The 17,014-nt window shown below is 43.3% G+C and overlaps 5 protein-coding genes across 5 annotated transcripts; 2 read left to right on the top strand and 3 right to left on the bottom strand.

Moving 5' to 3' along the window:
- Window positions 1–1,312: 1,312 nt before the first annotated feature.
- BDB00DRAFT_952523 (uncharacterized protein) lies at window positions 1,313–3,236 on the bottom strand. The gene is made up of 3 exons (XM_053129602.1): window positions 2,709–3,236; window positions 2,345–2,617; window positions 1,313–2,268 (listed from the first exon to the last, which is right to left on the bottom strand). The coding sequence occupies exons 1-3, from the start codon at window positions 2,983–2,985 to the stop codon at window positions 1,319–1,321; spliced, it is 1,500 nt and encodes a 499-aa protein (XP_052983167.1). The 5' UTR covers window positions 2,986–3,236; the 3' UTR covers window positions 1,313–1,318.
- On the top strand, window positions 2,841–5,320 carry BDB00DRAFT_944983 (ras family-domain-containing protein; the record flags this gene model as incomplete). The annotated part of the gene is made up of 6 exons (XM_053129497.1): window positions 2,841–3,204; window positions 4,322–4,442; window positions 4,521–4,568; window positions 4,639–4,866; window positions 5,039–5,216; window positions 5,280–5,320. The coding sequence occupies exons 1-6, from the start codon at window positions 3,176–3,178 to the stop codon at window positions 5,318–5,320; spliced, it is 645 nt and encodes a 214-aa protein (XP_052983168.1). The 5' UTR covers window positions 2,841–3,175.
- Window positions 5,321–7,655: 2,335 nt separating this feature from the next.
- Window positions 7,656–8,595, bottom strand: BDB00DRAFT_869133 (uncharacterized protein; the record flags this gene model as incomplete). The annotated part of the gene is made up of 4 exons (XM_053126565.1): window positions 7,656–7,703; window positions 7,778–8,135; window positions 8,238–8,456; window positions 8,537–8,595. 4 exons carry the CDS (start codon window positions 8,593–8,595, stop codon window positions 7,656–7,658), a joined length of 684 nt encoding a protein of 227 aa, XP_052983169.1.
- Window positions 8,596–12,054: 3,459 nt separating this feature from the next.
- On the top strand, window positions 12,055–14,035 carry BDB00DRAFT_926463 (uncharacterized protein). Its single transcript, XM_053128845.1, has 4 exons — window positions 12,055–12,439; window positions 12,510–12,679; window positions 12,755–13,184; window positions 13,266–14,035. The coding sequence occupies exons 1-4, from the start codon at window positions 12,332–12,334 to the stop codon at window positions 13,779–13,781; spliced, it is 1,224 nt and encodes a 407-aa protein (XP_052983170.1). The 5' UTR covers window positions 12,055–12,331; the 3' UTR covers window positions 13,782–14,035.
- A 10-nt stretch (window positions 14,036–14,045) lies between these two features.
- On the bottom strand, window positions 14,046–16,475 carry BDB00DRAFT_971121 (cytochrome P450). Its single transcript, XM_053129849.1, has 9 exons — window positions 16,159–16,475; window positions 15,975–16,037; window positions 15,737–15,887; window positions 15,575–15,630; window positions 15,019–15,483; window positions 14,704–14,952; window positions 14,437–14,635; window positions 14,327–14,351; window positions 14,046–14,245 (listed from the first exon to the last, which is right to left on the bottom strand). Exons 1-9 carry the CDS (start codon window positions 16,397–16,399, stop codon window positions 14,069–14,071), a joined length of 1,626 nt encoding a protein of 541 aa, XP_052983171.1. The 5' UTR covers window positions 16,400–16,475; the 3' UTR covers window positions 14,046–14,068.
- Window positions 16,476–17,014: the final 539 nt, after the last annotated feature.

Below are 17,014 nucleotides of genomic sequence, written 5' to 3' on the forward strand. Positions count from 1 at the left end.
CTATATAATGGCTATAAGTTGCGCGTATACAAGCTTTCTCTTTTTGATACGCTTTGGAAACTCTCAGGCTGACATTTATAATCGTTGCACCTAATATGGATGTTGCCTTTTGCCTTCGTTGTAAGCATTGTAGATTTTGCATGAGTGTACTTTCTTTTAACCAAGCCCATACCTCGTTTTGTAAATTAAATATGGAAACGCTAGTTCATCAAGAAAGACATAATTTGCTGTGAGGTATTCCAGGTCAGTCTTGCTACCTTCTTCTTCCTCGCTCTTCCTCTCCCCAGGATGAAGCTGTATTTGCTGAATGGACAGACTACACAGAGTCGTAAGTCGTAAACAGTGCTACGAAGGAAACGTTGTTGAGATACAGCAGATTCACCACCGACTTTATTGACAAAACGGCCGACTGGACACTCGGCAATGATGTAATTAACTTTTTGCTGTTCCGACCTGACTTGTTTCTTTTCGCGAATGCCCTTTCAGGCTTCCTCAGAGTAAACTGCATAACTCAACCCTCTTTATAGTTCCGTTTCATCTGCAGCTGTATGCATTACAGGTTAAGGTCTATTCAGCAGGAGCCCAAGAGTACTAGAGCTTATTGTTGTTAATGATAGCAAACCAACTCCTTGTCAGCAAGTGGGGGGCCTCAATTCCATGTTCATCAACAAAAACCCTGTCCATCCTTACGGACAAGTCAAGAAGATATAATGACATGTTCGTGTGGCACGTGAACACTTTTATTTTTGGATTCAACCGACATCATTGTTGAATGCCAATTTAAATTCAGCGACCTTACTTTGTGAAATGACTGCGTGAGAGGAGGGTGGGGGGCGCGCGACATTCTGTGTAACAATGGTGTTGCGGGCTACGTACACAGCATACTAAATTTACATACAGTTACAGGGCGGAGCGGGTATATATCTCTTTTGATTTTGCTGGATTTCCATGAACATTGAGAATGTTACCATTCTTCTTGCTGTTCTATTGTACTGATCTGGTATATATTATCCCACATCGCGCCCCCCCCGCCCCTTGGTCCAAAGGTACACACATATGACAGAGCTTTATTTTTGTATGTCAATAGTAAACAAAACAGTAATGGGATGATGGATGATTGTGATGGGTGATGACAAGTAAATAAAAAAAAAGTTTATTTCATTCTGGAACAATTGTATGGGAGGGAGTGTGTGTTTTGTGTGAGAGAATTTAGCGAATTGTTTGTAAAAGTACACTTTATAGAAGGGAGTGTGACAGGGAAAGGGTGGGGGTGGAGGATAAGATGACAAGAGAGAGAGAGAGAGAGAGAGAGAGAAAATTACATGTAGTTGATGAGCTTACAGCCACCACCTTCATAGACATCAACATCGCTGACACCATGTTCGCTGTTCAAGGACTGGTAGTTGCTCATGGTGTAGACGTAAAAGTCAATGTGCTTACCAGAGAAGGACCATCCACGGTCGTCGACAAGGAGACAGCCATTGTGCTTCTTGCCACCGGTGCCAGGAAGTTCCCAGCCGTCCAATTGAGGCACATAGATCTTGGAACCCTGGGGAATGTCGTTAGCAGCAGCAGTAATGAAGGGACGGAGAGCAGAGCCGTACGAGGTCAAGCCATAGGGATCCTCGCTCTTGTCGACTTCCATGAAGCAGTTGTAGTTGCTGCACGAGCAGGCACCGAGGTTGACAACCTTGTTGTCCAGCTCACCAGTGCCTTCCATGACGAGGGCATCGGCATATTCAACAGAGGTCTTGCCAAGCGTCTTGCCTTCACAGGTCTTGATCGATACCTGACGGCCGCCCAAGTCGTAGTCTTGGGGTTGGGCAATCCAGTAGTAGGTCATGGGGACACCGCTGGAGATCTGCTTACGCTTTTCGGTCGAGCTAGAAGAAGAAGAGGAGTCGTCGTCGTCGTTGTCGTCATCGGAGGAGGTATCTTCAGCAGGCTTTTCGGTGGATGACCAGCCGTCGCTGCCAGAGTTATCTTCTTCTTCCTTGTCGTCGTCACTGTCGCCCTTGGTCTTGGCGGCAAGATGGGTGGTCTTTTGCGAGATCTTTTCGTCTTCCTTTGGTTCGGATTTCTCGGCTTCAGAAGAAGAAGAAGAGTCAGAAGAGGAGGAGCCAGAGTAGCCACCGCCGGGAATGCAGACTTCCTTGCCAGTAATCATGTTGGTGCAGGCGCTGTTGATGGAGGGGTTGGCGCTCAAGTAGGCATCACGGTCAACGCCGTACTGCTTAATGACAGAGGTGCAGGTATCGCTCGAGGTAACTGATTTATCAATTGCATGTGTGTGTCAGTTTGTTGTTCAGAGCAATTCTCTGCAAAAGAAGAAGGATTGACTTACCGGTGTGCTTGAATTCGCAAGAGCTGGAGGATTCCTTCTTCTCTTCCTTGGGCTCTTCCTTGGACTCTTCCTTGGACTTTTCTTCTTTTTCCTTGGGCTCGGGCTTGGGCTTGGGCTTGGGCTTGTGCTCCTTCTCCTCCTTGGAAACACAGTAGGTTTCGCCAGCCCACATGTTGGTACAGCCCGAGTTGATCGAAGGGTTCAATGCCAAGTACTGGCTGCGAGGAATACCGTAGTCCTTGGAGATCTGAGTACAGGTCTCACCCTTGATGGCTAAATCATTCAATTGGAGAGGGCCAACCATGATTCATTAATAAAAATCAAAACGATACTAATATAAAATGTTGGCTTCATCTGTTCTTACCCGTGTGAGTAATGGTACATCCAGAAAGACCACGCTTACGAAGCGAGACGACCTTATTCTTCACGTCCATAGGAACCAATTCGAAATCAACGTCGGGTTCGTTGTCGCGAGCAAAGACGGAGACGTAATTGGCGCTGAGAGTGCTGGTTTGTTGCTGGCCGCCATGGACAACAGCAAGGTTGTTCTTTAAGCCAAAGGATGGAAAGGCGTCAACGCCAGACAATTGCAAAGATGCAAGCAAGCTGATAGCTGTCACGGACAAAGATTTAAAGTACATCGTGCGATAGTAATAGTAGTAGGAGTGTGTGTGTGTTGATTTCGTCGTCGTTCTTTTCTTTTTCTTGTTTAGATATCACTCAGCACCGGGCTGTCGAAATTCACAAGGAACCGAATAAAAAAAAAGGTACAAAAGGGAAATGGAAGGGGTTGGGTATTAGCTTGCCACAGAGATAGAAGCTAAAGGGTTAATGAAAGGAAGGGCCGGGAAGTGGTCCGGGTGAGAGAGCGCGAAGAAAGAAAATAAAAAGCGGGTAGAGGAAAAGAAAGGAAAGACGGAAGAAGAAAGAGAGACGACAAAGGGATAGTATTTATATATTATTTCATCGGGACGGATTGTTCAGCAGCAGCAGCAGCATTGAGAGATGAAGGGGGCGGGACTACAAGTGATCCGTCAGCGTATGTACACTAGCAACACAGACTCGAGTCTCGGACTGGCGTGGTACCATTTCTTCGTTTTCATTATTTTGTGCCTAGTTTCTATGGATTCCATCGTTGTGGATGAAAAGTGTGGGTAGTTAAATGGGCAAATACTAAATTACCAAGGCAGCAAAAACCCAGCCCCCCTCCGACTATCTCTTCTCAGTCCAGTGTGTGTGTGTGCTATACCTTGCACATGGCTCGTTCGTTCGCCCTTCTGTGCCCTTGTGCGACCAGTTCATTAACGAGGCTATACAAAACAAGCAGACCAATCGACGCTATAGTCAATTAAACCCACGTTTAAAACTTATTACTATTGTGATTCTACAGCCTCAAGTTCCGCAAAAGAGTCCTCTTGTGTAGCACCAATGCAAGATCTGTCTCTTCTCTTCCTTCCCTTCCTTCCGCCCGCTGCACCTTATTTATTCCAATATTGCTTGTAATTCAATTCCTTTTTTGCGCGCGATGAAAAAGAGTTGCCATCAAAGCACTGATCCAATATCACTGCCGCCGCCGCAGCCTCGACCACATACATAAGAACCGTTTACCATATCTAGAATTGCAAGTCTCTCTCTACTAATAAAACAAACAAACAAACAAACACCCAGCTGGGGTCCAACAACGGCGGCGCGTTGCCTTTGCTGCTGCTGCTGTGTGTTGTGTGTGTGTGTGTGTGTGTGTATCATATCTCGCTCATATAAAAGGTCAGGAACTCCGCATGAAAATCCGAATCGTTCAGCGCTTTCTACTCATTTCCCAAAAAGCCGATCGAAACATATGAGAGTGGAACAGTGAGTCCTTTTGCTGCATAAAGAGATAGAGTGCCCGTTACTTCTATTGTCGCACCGTCGTGTCCCCCCACCACCAACACCACCACCACACCCGATTAACAGCCTCTTCTTTGTGCAATCATGTAGCGACTATCTCTTTAAGCTTTTGCTCATTGGAAGCTCAGGTGTGGGCAAGACGTGTTTGCTCATGCGATTTGCCGATGGCAAGTACCCTGAACAATACGCAAGCACGATCGGCGTTGATTTCGTAAGCTTCCGTCTACCCCCACCTCCCCCTTTCTTTTCCCTTTATTTAAATTCGCTCAAAATGCAATTGACATTATAGAAAGAGAAAACGATCCATATTGCAGACGAGAGAGTCAAGTTACAAATTGTAAGTATTTTACTCCATGTATAGTTTGCATAATAATAATAGTAACAAGGATGATTATTGTTGTTATTAGTGGGACACTGCAGGACAGGAACGTTTCCGCAGCATCGTGTCATCGTACTACAAGGGCGCCCACGGCATTTTCGTCGTCTATGACGTTACAAACCACAGCACATTTGATGATGTCAAACTATGGCTAAGGGATATTGAAAAGCATGCTTCCGACGATGTGTGTAAGCTGCTGATCGGAAATAAGTGTGATATATTGGAAGACAGGGAGGTGACGACGGCAGAAGGCAAGGTAAACATCAACACAAAGCGGGAAAATTCCCGTTACTGTGATCTCTTGTTCGTCTCTATTGTTGCAATAGTCTTTTTTTTCACTCGTATTACCGTGGCCTTTTGGAAAAAAAAAAGAAGGAGACTGGCACTTGAATTTGATACCCACTCCTCCCCCCTTTACACATATTTAGGAACTTGCCGACTCATTAGGTATTCCTTTTTTGGAGACTTCGGCCAAAGAGTCAGCCAACGTGAGCGAGGCCTTTTTAAAGATGGTTGGGGAAACTCAATTGGCTAGAGCAAAGCGGATCAAGGAAAGGATTCAAGCAGACAATCGCTTCAGCAGCAGCAACAACAATCGATCTATGGGCAGCAGCAATACCATCGTCATAAGTGCTGCTAATAGTAGCAGGCATCGACATTCATCCACAGGTGGAAGACAGGATAACTTTTTCTCTTCTTGTTGCTCATGAACAGCAACAACGTCTTCTTTTCGGATGCTGTCGTCTTTTTGTGCAACCCTCTGTGTCTGTCCCAGTGGTAGAATGTTCTGCTGAACACAAACCACCCAAGCAAGAAAACATTTTATTACACTTTTTACATATACGAACATAAAAAAAAAGAATTGCGGAATCGATTATTGCATGTTACATTTTGAGGGTCTTTTAGGAATACGAGCACGCATATTATACCAAATTGTACCGTTTTGACTTGTTCCTCACATTTGGCTTCTATCAACATTTGATGCTGGTACACTTGGTGATTTCACTACCGAAGATGATCTATCTACTGTGTGTGGAGTAGAATTGGCCCTGCTGTTACTATCAGTCCATCTCCTCACTTGTTCACAAATAAAAAAGCAGCGGTTTATGATAATGCATGGACCAAGTGGTAAGATACAAGCCGTAATATATGAATTGCAGGTTCCAGACAAACATTGCATGAACTCTCTTGCCTATTATCCTACTACATACGTAATGTACGGTATGCACACCGCAAGAAGAATATATATTAAATAGAAAGAAACTTTGACCACCTTCTATGTAGCACATACTCTTCTTTTTTATCGTTCCCTCTTCTTCTCTGTCCACTCATTTAATAAAACCATCTTGATAATACATCGCTAATAAAGTATAATCAGTGGCTCAGAAAAGAAAAACCCTAAGCTGGGTCTATATTTATAGACAATATATAGTAGTACGAAGATACTAAGGACGTGTCCCTTTCATTTTGCTTGATATCAAAAATGGTAAGCAGCTTTTCAATACTAGTTTGCATAAAAGCGTTCTGCTCCAATCATTGTTAACGTGTTAAACCCTAGCTCATTGTAGTACCCAGAGATGACAACCTATTTACCTCTTTGCAATATTTATTAACAACGCCATCACCCACTACCGTGCCACTAACGTAACACAGGCTATCCAAAAACTAATGAGGTCGGTCCCCTGAATAGTATGCTCATATGTATTATACATACAAACTTTCAAGATCGACTCGTTCCCCTCTTGTCACGAAAGACAAAGCAGTTGATTAGATACAGGGTATTCGCTCTTGTAAATATTAGATGCGTCGGATGGAAAAATTTAGTGTATGACATTATTAGTGCCTTGTCTGCACCAAATGAACCAACTATAAACAGAGACCAGGGCAATCATAAGCGACAGTAATTTAAAGCAGAGATTTATTTAAAAGTGTTGGTCAGAAAATGTGGGTGGAGGACAGCCGAAAGGTTCTAATCTTTCTTGTTGAGTGATTACATAAAGTATTTATACACTACAAATGAAAAGGTTATAAAGTTTTTTAAAGTAGATCAAGTAGGTATTACTAGTGCATCGTGACCGATCTACTTTGGATTAAGGGAGCAACCCAATTTGGTCATCCGATAATGATATTCTTCTTTTCGGCATGGCATTCATGGCTTCCTCGCTGGACATAGGCACACACCATTTCTTGAAACAAGATGATGCTGATGCTATGTCGTCCAAATACTTCAAATAGGTTCCCACGTCTTCCAGAGATGAGAGTGCTCTAATTGTGCAGAGCTCGCTGATGAGAAAATATAAACATCCGCGCAAAGCCTTTGTAATGTAGGATGATATCACAACATCTAAAAGAGGAGGTTATTCCATCGTATACCCTGATTTTTTTTTTCTATTCCATCGCAAAAATGAAGCGCTTACCAATGACTTGTGTGCATTAAGTTGGGAACGTTCACAGGAATTCTTTGTCATAATTCCTAAACGTACCAGGTCTTTTGATACCGCGTACTTGTTTGTTCTTTCACTGGTAGGTTTGACTTTTACACAGTAAAAGAATTACCAAAGGACAACCCATCGAACTCAGACACATGAATCGGGACGTTGTGCCGAGACGGAGTCCCCATATGATATTTTATAGATCCAAATGTCCACGACCTGACGAGGTAGTGGTGCTGGTCCTAATCATAGTAAACACAAAGTCAGCATCAAACCCAGAGTTCGTTCTACCGTTTTCAGTAATGGCTGATGCATACCAAAGGAACACCATTATAGGGATCATCCAATAGAGCAGATAGGATTGGATCTATATAATGGTTCCCAGCTCAAATTCCTTGATCTCGTCTTTAAGTCTTTGAGATGGGAACTTGTCAATCCTGAGTTTTTTTGAAAAAAAAGATAAATAACATAATATACACATATCATTTTCTCTTCCCTTTTTATTTTGATACGTACATGTGCGCAACAGATTTGTCGATTTTATCATAGTTATAATAACGGGTCAGCATGAAAAGTTTAATAAATTGCTTTGTTAACGCATACGATTTTGGCATCAATCAATGATCGCATCCGTTCGAGCCATCTTGTTCAGTTTTATATTCTGAATTAAAGGAAATGTATTATTAGTGACATAATCTTATACCTTCATATTACTATCATTTCCCTTTTTTTTACCTTGATAATCTTCTTTAATGACACCTCAAGATCAACAGGATTCTTTAACCAGGTAGTGGACGTTTGGATTAATAAAACAACCCGTGGTGCTTGATCGAAATTCATACCGTGAGCACCCACAAGATACTCTTCTTGGGTATCATCGAATATCTTGTTCCATTTGTCAAGGAGCACCACGAATCCAACATCATTAGCATTTCGATAGTATGCTGTTGGAGGCGGTTTCGCGTGTATGGCGAGAGAAGTCGAGTTTGGGAAAAGCAACGCTCGGATGGTGTGGAAGTGACTGGGACCGCCAACGCCAACGAGCCTCTCGTAGAATCGATTCCTCTGTATCAGAAGTATCGATGAAATAGAGCTAAATAAAAAATTAAAATACGAATAATGATGACTCTTTCTTATTCGACTTTTTCCCTAATCAAAATCAGTTTGTATACGTACAGTATGTGGTGCACATCACGTTCCAATGTGCAAAGTATTATAGTTGTTCTGCGATACAACTTGAAAAGCGCAGAACACCAATGACACATCGTATTCCCCTATTTCGTAACGGTCGTGTATCGAAGGCACCTTCATATCAAGAGGCAGTGACAGGGTGGCGTCCTCACAGCCTTTGCTGTCGTCGAAATCAATGGTGCTAACGCTGGCGGGCCTGCTACTACAGGCATCGCTTGTGTGTCTTTTACATAGAAGGCGATGAGCGAAATGCTATGAGGCCTAACGCACCGTAACTCACTCAACTCCTCGTCCATTTCTTACCGGCTTCCAACGTTAACACTTTGACCGACTTTTTCAGAGAGTTTCTCCAAAATGGCCATAGCCTGAAGACGATATGGTGTTCAGTGGAAGTCTAAGAAAACATAATATAGCGAGTCAAATCAGTTCAACGCATCGTTATTGTTCTTTGCTATCTGCATCAATCTCCCTTTCTAAACTTGTATCCCGTTTTGTGCTTACTCATAAATTGGTTTCTTTCGCGATGCCTTCCCATTCTTCACGGTCAAGTTTGGGGCTTACATTTGAAATAGCGTTACTTGTCAACATGCTTCGATATACAAATGAGGGGGCATATAGGGAAGTCGATTTTCAACCACACTTAAACCATTCTGCTTTCTTTATAACATGTGAGCCCAAGCCAATTCTTTTGTGATGGCACAAAACCCTTTGCCTTTAAGAATAATCACACAAAACGTAGATGTTGCTAGCACTGCTGACAATTGGTTTGTCAAAGTTGACAGACTCTGATAGACTCGCTAAGATTATATGTGAGTCCGCTAGCAAAAGCTGGTCCGCTTGCAAAAGTTGGACTCGCCCAAAAAAAAATAATTGGGGAAAATTTAGCGAGTAAGCTGGACTTGCTTCAGATGCTATATTATTGTCATTTTCTTTTTTTTGTGTAAAAAGTGGGGAACGAATGGGAAAAGAAACTGATCATTCTTGTGTAGAACTTTCAGCTCCCCACTCCTACTTGAAAAGTAGAAGCACGATGTCAACCCGGCGATAGCTCGAAGGCCCCCGAGGCTTTATTCACCGCATCCAATTCGTTGAGAATTTTTTTTTTCGCAGCGAATGGCACAATTTATGGGCAACGTCCGCTATTGAAGCGACTTGTGGGTCAATTTTCAAATTTCGCTTGCATCGCTTTAACCCAACAATAGAGGCGCTTCCTGTCATGACTATTCGTTGACCTCTACTCAATCCCTCAACATCTTTATCGTCAATCATCACCCAACTTATCAACCTTCATAAATGTAAATGTAATCACTCGACTTGTTCCTTGTTCCTTTCTCATCATCTGGTCTCCTTGACCTTCCGATATTCTTCTTGCCTTGACCTAGATTCATCTCTCCTCTGTCTTTGGCTTGTCTTGTTTTGTCGTCGCTTCCGGCTCACTTTATGACGCATGCCCGTAACACTAATTCAAGTGCCCGTGTATGATCCAGCCTTCGGATAAAGCTCTTCCAAGTGCATGTCAACTGCAAGATTGTAACTTGAAAAAAGATGTTGACGACCTTGTTCGACATACAATTTTTTTTTGGAACATATTGTATCCGGAGATCTTTCCAGCAAAGAAAAGGCAACTTTGGTGGATCCAAGGACTTTACGTCCTCTCCGTACTTCTCGGCAATCGGGGGCACGGCGCGTGTCCCTCCCACTGCTCAGTGAGCTCCTTTCTCCACTGCCGCAATCTCGGCATTCATTGCCGAGTTTTCCCCAGCAAAAAAGTGGAAGACCTCGTCAGCCTGCTGCACAGTTTCGACAATGCAAAGAGCCGTCAAGCGAGCGAATTCGCTTTTAAGCGTACAAGAACGGTGCACGTCTTAACCCGCGTTGGTCACGAGGAATCGCACCACGTTTTTCCTCAGTCTCCAGGAAACGCTCCTCTACGTCGCTTCTGAGGCGCTCCTTCCTTGGGAAAAGAAAATTGCAAGGGTATACGTGTAAAGAGGGATGTGATTGGTGTCTTTTGTTTGGAATCACTTTTATCAGTATTGCAGTGTAGTAAAAAAATGAATAGCTATTCTTGCACCAGTCCTGGATTGAGGTCAAATCATTTAAAACCTGTTTTGCGGTTAGACAAAAGACAGGTCCTCTACCACTGGCGATAGCCAGCTAGAAATTCGTTGGGTGAACGTACAAAGTGGATCCACAAGGCGACATAGCCATCGAAACAAAGTAATTAGACCATTTACAAGAGAAAGAAACAAGAGAAAGAAACTGTAGTGGAAATCGGATTATTATCCTACCATTATTTCTTAAGGATCTGCGAGCATGCCTACACGGTATACCATGTATCGCGCTTTCCTCTATGATAGGTAACGTCGACCGTTTTCTTAATAGCGATCACACATCTGTGTCGACTTGGGCACTTGTGGCTCGTAGAAAGGCAACGGCATTAGAGATCATATAACTAAGTCCGTGATAAGGGTTCCAGTCCCAGATTTGGTTCGTTATCTCAGTTATGTACTTTTGTGTAAGCCTTCCATGCTCTAGTCCAGTACGACTTCATATAATACGATAATACGCGTTTCTTTTTTATGATAACATATAGAGAAGCATCGCAACGTACGCTGCTATTACTTGTCCACGAATATCTGACCTGGCAAATTCATGCAAGTGGGCCGTATATGGGCTCGATATGTCCGAAGAGTAGTATCTGAATCTCATCAGCACGAAACAAGATAGCTTTCATAATAAAAGATGTTGTAGAAGGATTACAAAGCAAACAGATAATGACAGCTCATATATGCTCATAAGAATTGCAACCAACTTTTTCTGCGAGCAGCAATGCCATCGACATGGACTAAGTCTAGCTCCCATAAAATAGATATCAACAACAGCGTTACTATCGGCTGCAGACTCATTAGCAGTTATGTTGTGATCAATCTCATAACAACAACAACAGCAAAGCAATTTCCTGTGCACTTTAAGACTGATTAAAATTTATAGCATTTGGCCGTCTAAATTTCTGGATATCCCTAACCTACTACCATGCTGTAAAACGTAACAAACGGAACACCTATTACACATAAAATATTGGAGAGCTATAGTTCTACCCATGCTAGATATAAAGCGCATGTATGCAACTTGTGTTTCGTAAAATGGTAACAAAATCATTGCGAGGTACTGTACTTGACAAGGGAAAAAGACCTAGTGTGTCATTGTTGGGGATGATAACCCCAGCACACAGAACCAAGTGCACAACGAACATCAGTGTAGTACTTGCGAATGAGTATGGCGTCGACTTGATCCAAGACATACTGATATGCAGAAGGAAAATCTCAGAGCGCTCTTTGTTGAAATCATTATCTTACAAAGCCATATGCAGTTTTTTCTTTACTGACAATAGATCGGCCTCCAGAAGTAGGCGCCCGCGACAGCCAAAAAAATAAAAAGCGGACAGTGCAACGGTACGATTGATGTGAGCCAATTTCGATAACCAGGGCAACGGTCACTTACCAACAAATGCAAAGCGAGCAGTGCCACTTTAGCAGTTCAGAAACCTCACACTGGGCTTGCCCCGCTTTATGGCTTCAAATGGCCCACCTTACCCCATTTCGGCGCTTAAAGCTCCAAAGTTATGTGTGTGTTCTTTAACAAAAGTTGAAGATCGTTATAAAGCGACACACTATAGTTTGTGGGGCTGAAAGGTGTTCAGGACAAAGGGCTACTAACAGCCTCTCCCGGGTTGACAGGGTTACCAGAAATACTTTTTTAAATATATACGGAAAGACAGGGAAAAAAAATAATCAACAAACAGAAAAAAAAATATAGGTGTGGGTGTGTGGGTGTCTCTGCAGCCATCGAAATTGGAACCCCACCTGCTTCTTTCCTATTGCCTCCGGTACGTCTTCTTTCTAAAAGAGGTCAGAAGAGCTTCCACCGAGTCAACACGGTAAACCTATCGCAAAAGAGTTCTCTTAGACAAGGTTCCAACAAAATATAAAATAAAGAGAGCGAGAGAGAAAAAAAAACTTTTTCTTTCCTTTGTTCGTTTTTTCCTTTTTCCCCCACCCCCTCACCTCTACACACCTCTACACATACCACAACGCAATGCTCTCGAGATTCCAAACTCGTGCTTCCACATCGCTTGCTTCCATGGCAACCCGTCCTGCAAGCAAGCGTTTCTACGCTGCTGCTGCCGCTGCCGGTGAAGAAAAGGTACGTTTGCTGGACCTAAGTGGGTTGAGAACGAAAGGAAAAAAAACTGACGCCAAAACGTCTTGTACAGCTCAAGAAGACTGCATTGTATGATTACCACGTGCAACAGGGCGGCAAGATGGTCCCATTTGCTGGTTACTATATGCCTGTCCAATACAAGAACATGGGCATGTTGGCCTCACACTTGCATACCCGTGAAAAGGCCTCCATCTTTGACGTCTCTCACATGCTCCAGACTCGGTAAGGATGATCCTCCCTCGCTTTTTATTTCATGGTAAATAATACTCAACAAGAAAAACTCGTTGTTATCCTTAGCGTTGTTGGTAACGACCGCAAAAAGTTCTTTGAAACGCTGGTTGTGGCTGATCTGCACGAGATGCCCGTGGGTCAAGGCTCCTTGTCTGTCTTTACGAACGAGCAGGGTGGTATCATTGATGACACCATCATCATGCAACAAGACAAGTGTCTGTACGTTGTGTCGAATGCCGCATGTGCTGACAAGGACTTGGCCCATATCCGCAAGCATCTTGCTGACTTTCAAAACAAGGGTGGTGATGTGGATCTTCAAATCATTGACGATCACTCGTTGATTGCTATCCAGGGCCCTAGCGCTGCTGCTGCTTTGGAACAGTTGGTCGGTAAGAGCCTGAATGATTTCGGCTTCATGAACGGCCGCTTCATGGATGTCGCTGGTATTCCTTGCCACATTGCTCGTTCCGGCTATACTGGTGAAGATGGTTTTGAGGTAAATTCAAAAGAGAGGAATAACGTGAATTTGAATATGCACACGGGATTACTCACACTGTTATCTTTTTGCGAAAAAAAGCTGTCCATCCCTACCTCAGAAGCTGTTTCCATTACCCAAAAGTTGATGGCCAACCCCGACGTTGAATTGGCCGGTCTTGGTGCCCGTGACAGTCTGCGTCTTGAAGCTGGTTTGTGTCTCTACGGCAACGATTTGGATCACACCACAACTCCCATTGAAGCCGGTTTGACCTGGACGATCCCCAAGTCGCGTCGTGAGACCGGTGGTTTCTTGGGCGCCGAAAAGATCCTTTCGCAGATCAAGGATAAGAAGAGTATCCAGCGCCGTCGTGTTGGCTTGATCGTCAATGGTGCTCCTGCCCGTGAGGGTGCTGAGATTCTGGACAAGGAAGGTCAGGTCATTGGTAAGATCACCTCGGGCTGCCCCTCGCCTTGCTTGAAGAAGAACATTGCCATGGGCTATGTCAAGAGCGGTCAGCACAAGCGTGGCACTGAATTGAGCGTCAAGGTCCGAAACAAGATCCAGGATGCCGTCATCACCAAGATGCCTTTTGTCGAGGCTAACTACCACAAATAAGTTACTGCCATCACAACTTTTTCGCAACACATCATCCTCTTCATCATTCTCAATCATATACGCTACCCCTTCGTTCTTTTCCCACTACTTGTCATGTATAAAATTCCTGTTGATTTTTCTTTTTTAATGTCATATACATAAACAAATGTTCTGTGCTTGCTTCGTCACGACTTGTGACAAGTCCATAATACAATTGCTTTACACGTCACTTGGTATACAATCAAGCAGAAATTACAAGCGATAAAAAGAATGGTATATGAGAAGAGAGTCAGATAGCGATTGCATGTCTAGGTTCTTGGAACGAATCGAATCTCGAACGGACTCGGGCCTGTCACCAGTGGACCACTTTTGGGAGGAACCGAGTCAAGGCCGAGAGGTACCTCTTTGCCAGCGGCATCTAATGCTGGTTTGACATCGCACCTGCGAAGCACACGGACCCAGATGTTGAACATTTGTGTTTCAGCCTATCATATGCACATCAATTTTAGTATATAATGGTACAAAAAGTATGTAGATGAGAAAAGCGATATGCCGCCACTGCTTACCAAGTGCGTACCAACACAAACACGTCTTGGATAAAGAGGAGAGATGGACGTTATCGTGAGTGTATAGACATTAAAGCGAAGCGATAAGAAAGGAAATATGTAAATCTTACCGGCCCCATCCAAAGTTAAATTGATCTCGATCCTCGGCTTTTCTATTAGCAGAAGCAGCCATGGTTTCACTTGACTTGTCGAGGAAGCGTTCAGGTTGGAATTCTTCCGGGTTAGGGTATTTGATAGGATCAAGATGCGTGTCACCCATATTGGACATCATCATCGTACCCTTTGGGATGAGCGTACCTCGCCATTCTACTAAGAAATAGAAACCATTTCAGATTCAAGAAAACACTGCCTGAAAAGTTTTTGCTAAAAATGCTTACGATCTTCAGCCGTAACATGGATGAGCCCAAAATCTGTAGTGGGTCGAAGTCGCATGCATTCGCGCTGTGTAGCAACCAGGTATGGAACTTGAGCGCGTTCCCAAAAATAAGGTAGACGACCGTTCTTTTCTACAAAAGCATCAAGTTCATGTTGGATCTTCTTTTGAACGACAGGCTTGGTGGATATTTGGAGGAACCCCCATGCCAACGTGACGGCCGTAGTATCTGTTCCAGCGACGACCATATCAACTACAATTTTGATCGAATAAAATGTGAGCATGGTCACCTATCAACGAGAGAACAACTACTACTTACGTATAACACGCATCATATTGTTGTAATATCCCTTTTTGCCTCCATTCATTTCGTTGTTCAATGCCTTGGTCATATTAGGCTCCTCCGAGTCCAATGCTCTTTCAATCATTTCTGTAAGAAAAGGTTTGCAATCGTTTTCCAGATACAAATATCCCTTCTTGGTTAGACCCACAAACGGATCTAGAATCCGCAAAACCGGGATAAACCGACTAGCAATATTTCGGAAATCTGTAAGGCCCATAAATCTCTTGATAATCAAGACTGACTGCTTGTAAATTGGGTCCTCAATCGATGTCGTGCGTACACCAAAGATGGCAAGGAGAATAAAGTTGAGAGAGACTCGCATAAGCCGTGCCATGGGGTCCATGTTTTCTCCGGTGGCAACAGTGTCAACAAATTCGTCTGCTTCTTTTAAAAGTAGAGGGCTGGCTTCTTTGAGCTCTCTTGGTCCTAAAGCATTTAGCACTATATGTATATATTGCATTAATACTATGTTGTGCGCTCATTCTATATCAAAAATGATACTAGTACTAGCTAGCTGTATGACTGGAGTTACCTGACTTGCGTGCCCTGCTCCAATGTTTGTTTTCTGGCTGCGCTGACGCAATGCCACTTTGCACGTACAACGCGAGGAAATGATATCATGTCCACACAATTGTTGATGTTAACTACTGTTTTTTCTTATACATAGCCACTAACAACGGACAACCACACTTACATGTGACCATTGGAATTGAAATCATGAGGAAGTGTTGGAGGTGCGCGATTTGAAGTGATTTTTCCATTGGTGACGAATAGCTCGTGTGTCATAATAGGATCTGCAATGACAATAACGTTCCTGACACCCATCTTGAAATAGAAAATCGGACCTAGAGAAAAAGTGCCCTAATTTAGTTTCTGGTGTAATGTGAAAGGGATAAATTATTATATCCGAGATCTTGTTGCATCGCACTTACCAAGTTCTTTGTGCCATTCATGGCATTTTTGCACTCTGTTCGCACCGATAGTCAGCATGTGGCCTAGATAGAGACCACATATACACAGTTATATCAGAGCAGGAAGCGAGAAAAGGCGTTATTATTACCCTCAATCATACAAGCAAAGATAGTGTGGTTTCTTTTTCCAAGGACAAGAACATACCAACGAGTGGATGGCAACCTTTGGGTGTTGGAATTCCTTGGAAAGGAATGGGCTTGTTTTTCGATGAAGAAGCGTGCTGCCAAGCAACTGTTGTCGCGAGTACCACAGCTGCAACGGCTGCAGCGCCTGCAGCGGTAGCCGTTGTAGAGTCTTCGAGACCAGTGGTGTCGCGTATCCACGAAAGCACTCGTTGGGCAAATTTATTGTTGTAGAAGCTCGATATCGTCAATTGTTGAGACATGCTGCTGGTTGTTGTTTGCTGTTTTACGTGGGGTTGCTTGTTTTCTTCACTTTCGGTATCTCGTAGTCGTTTGCCGCGCACCCAACCACTGGATTATTTCAGCAGTAACAACAGCGATCAGGCCCCATCCTCAATTTATATACACAACCTCTATATTCGGTGGAACACCGCCGTCTTCCAATAAAAAACGCTGTTCGGGGAGTGGAAACTCTGTGATACCATTACCACACACATACTTTGCTCTTCAGTTGTGTACCCTTTCTCATCTTCTATTCCATCATCAGCACAAGATTTTAGCACGCACTATTTGAAGCCGGGTAATATTTTTTTCAAAACCAGAAAGAGCGAGAGAAAAAAAAACTTTGAAATGTACAAGTGGGTTGTTTTTACCGCGCGTTCTTACCAGCAGAACAACAGGAAATAGGAACTCAAGGTATCAAGCCAAGTGGCATTGCAAAGTCAAGTAATTTGCAAATATACAGCATGCATTTTTAGTCAACCTTTATAATTTTCTGTTTTTCTTTTCTATGACTATGTATATCCAGTAGTCGTTACTGTAAGACTAATACCAAAATACAATTCACAGAATTTCCTGCTGTTGATGATGCCGTTATT

This window comes from Zychaea mexicana (assembly GCF_025766255.1).
Source record: "Zychaea mexicana strain RSA 1403 chromosome Unknown BDB00scaffold_12, whole genome shotgun sequence".
Taxonomy (NCBI): Eukaryota; Fungi; Mucoromycota; class Mucoromycetes; order Mucorales; family Lichtheimiaceae; genus Zychaea; species Zychaea mexicana.

Bases quoted from the DNA above. Each gene is read 5' to 3' on its own strand.
- BDB00DRAFT_926463 (XM_053128845.1), top strand. From the start codon at position 12,332: ATGCTCTCGAGATTCCAAACTCGTGCTTCCACATCGCTTGCTTCCATG. The intron at 12,680-12,754 runs GTAAGGATGATC...TGTTATCCTTAG, and splicing joins TCTCACATGCTCCAGACTCG to CGTTGTTGGTAACGACCGCA. The intron at 13,185-13,265 runs GTAAATTCAAAA...TGCGAAAAAAAG, and splicing joins CTGGTGAAGATGGTTTTGAG to CTGTCCATCCCTACCTCAGA.
- BDB00DRAFT_971121 (XM_053129849.1), bottom strand. From the start codon at position 16,399: ATGTCTCAACAATTGACGATATCGAGCTTCTACAACAATAAATTTGCC. The intron at 16,038-16,158 runs GTATGTTCTTGT...GTCTCTATCTAG, and splicing joins AGGTTGCCATCCACTCGTTG to GCCACATGCTGACTATCGGT. The intron at 14,953-15,018 runs GTAAGTAGTAGT...TCAAAATTGTAG, and splicing joins CAATATGATGCGTGTTATAC to TTGATATGGTCGTCGCTGGA.
- BDB00DRAFT_952523 (XM_053129602.1), bottom strand. From the start codon at position 2,985: ATGTACTTTAAATCTTTGTCCGTGACAGCTATCAGCTTGCTTGCATCT. The intron at 2,618-2,708 runs GTAAGAACAGAT...TGAATGATTTAG, and splicing joins ATGTACCATTACTCACACGG to CCATCAAGGGTGAGACCTGT. The intron at 2,269-2,344 runs GTAAGTCAATCC...TTGATAAATCAG, and splicing joins TTGCGAATTCAAGCACACCG to TTACCTCGAGCGATACCTGC.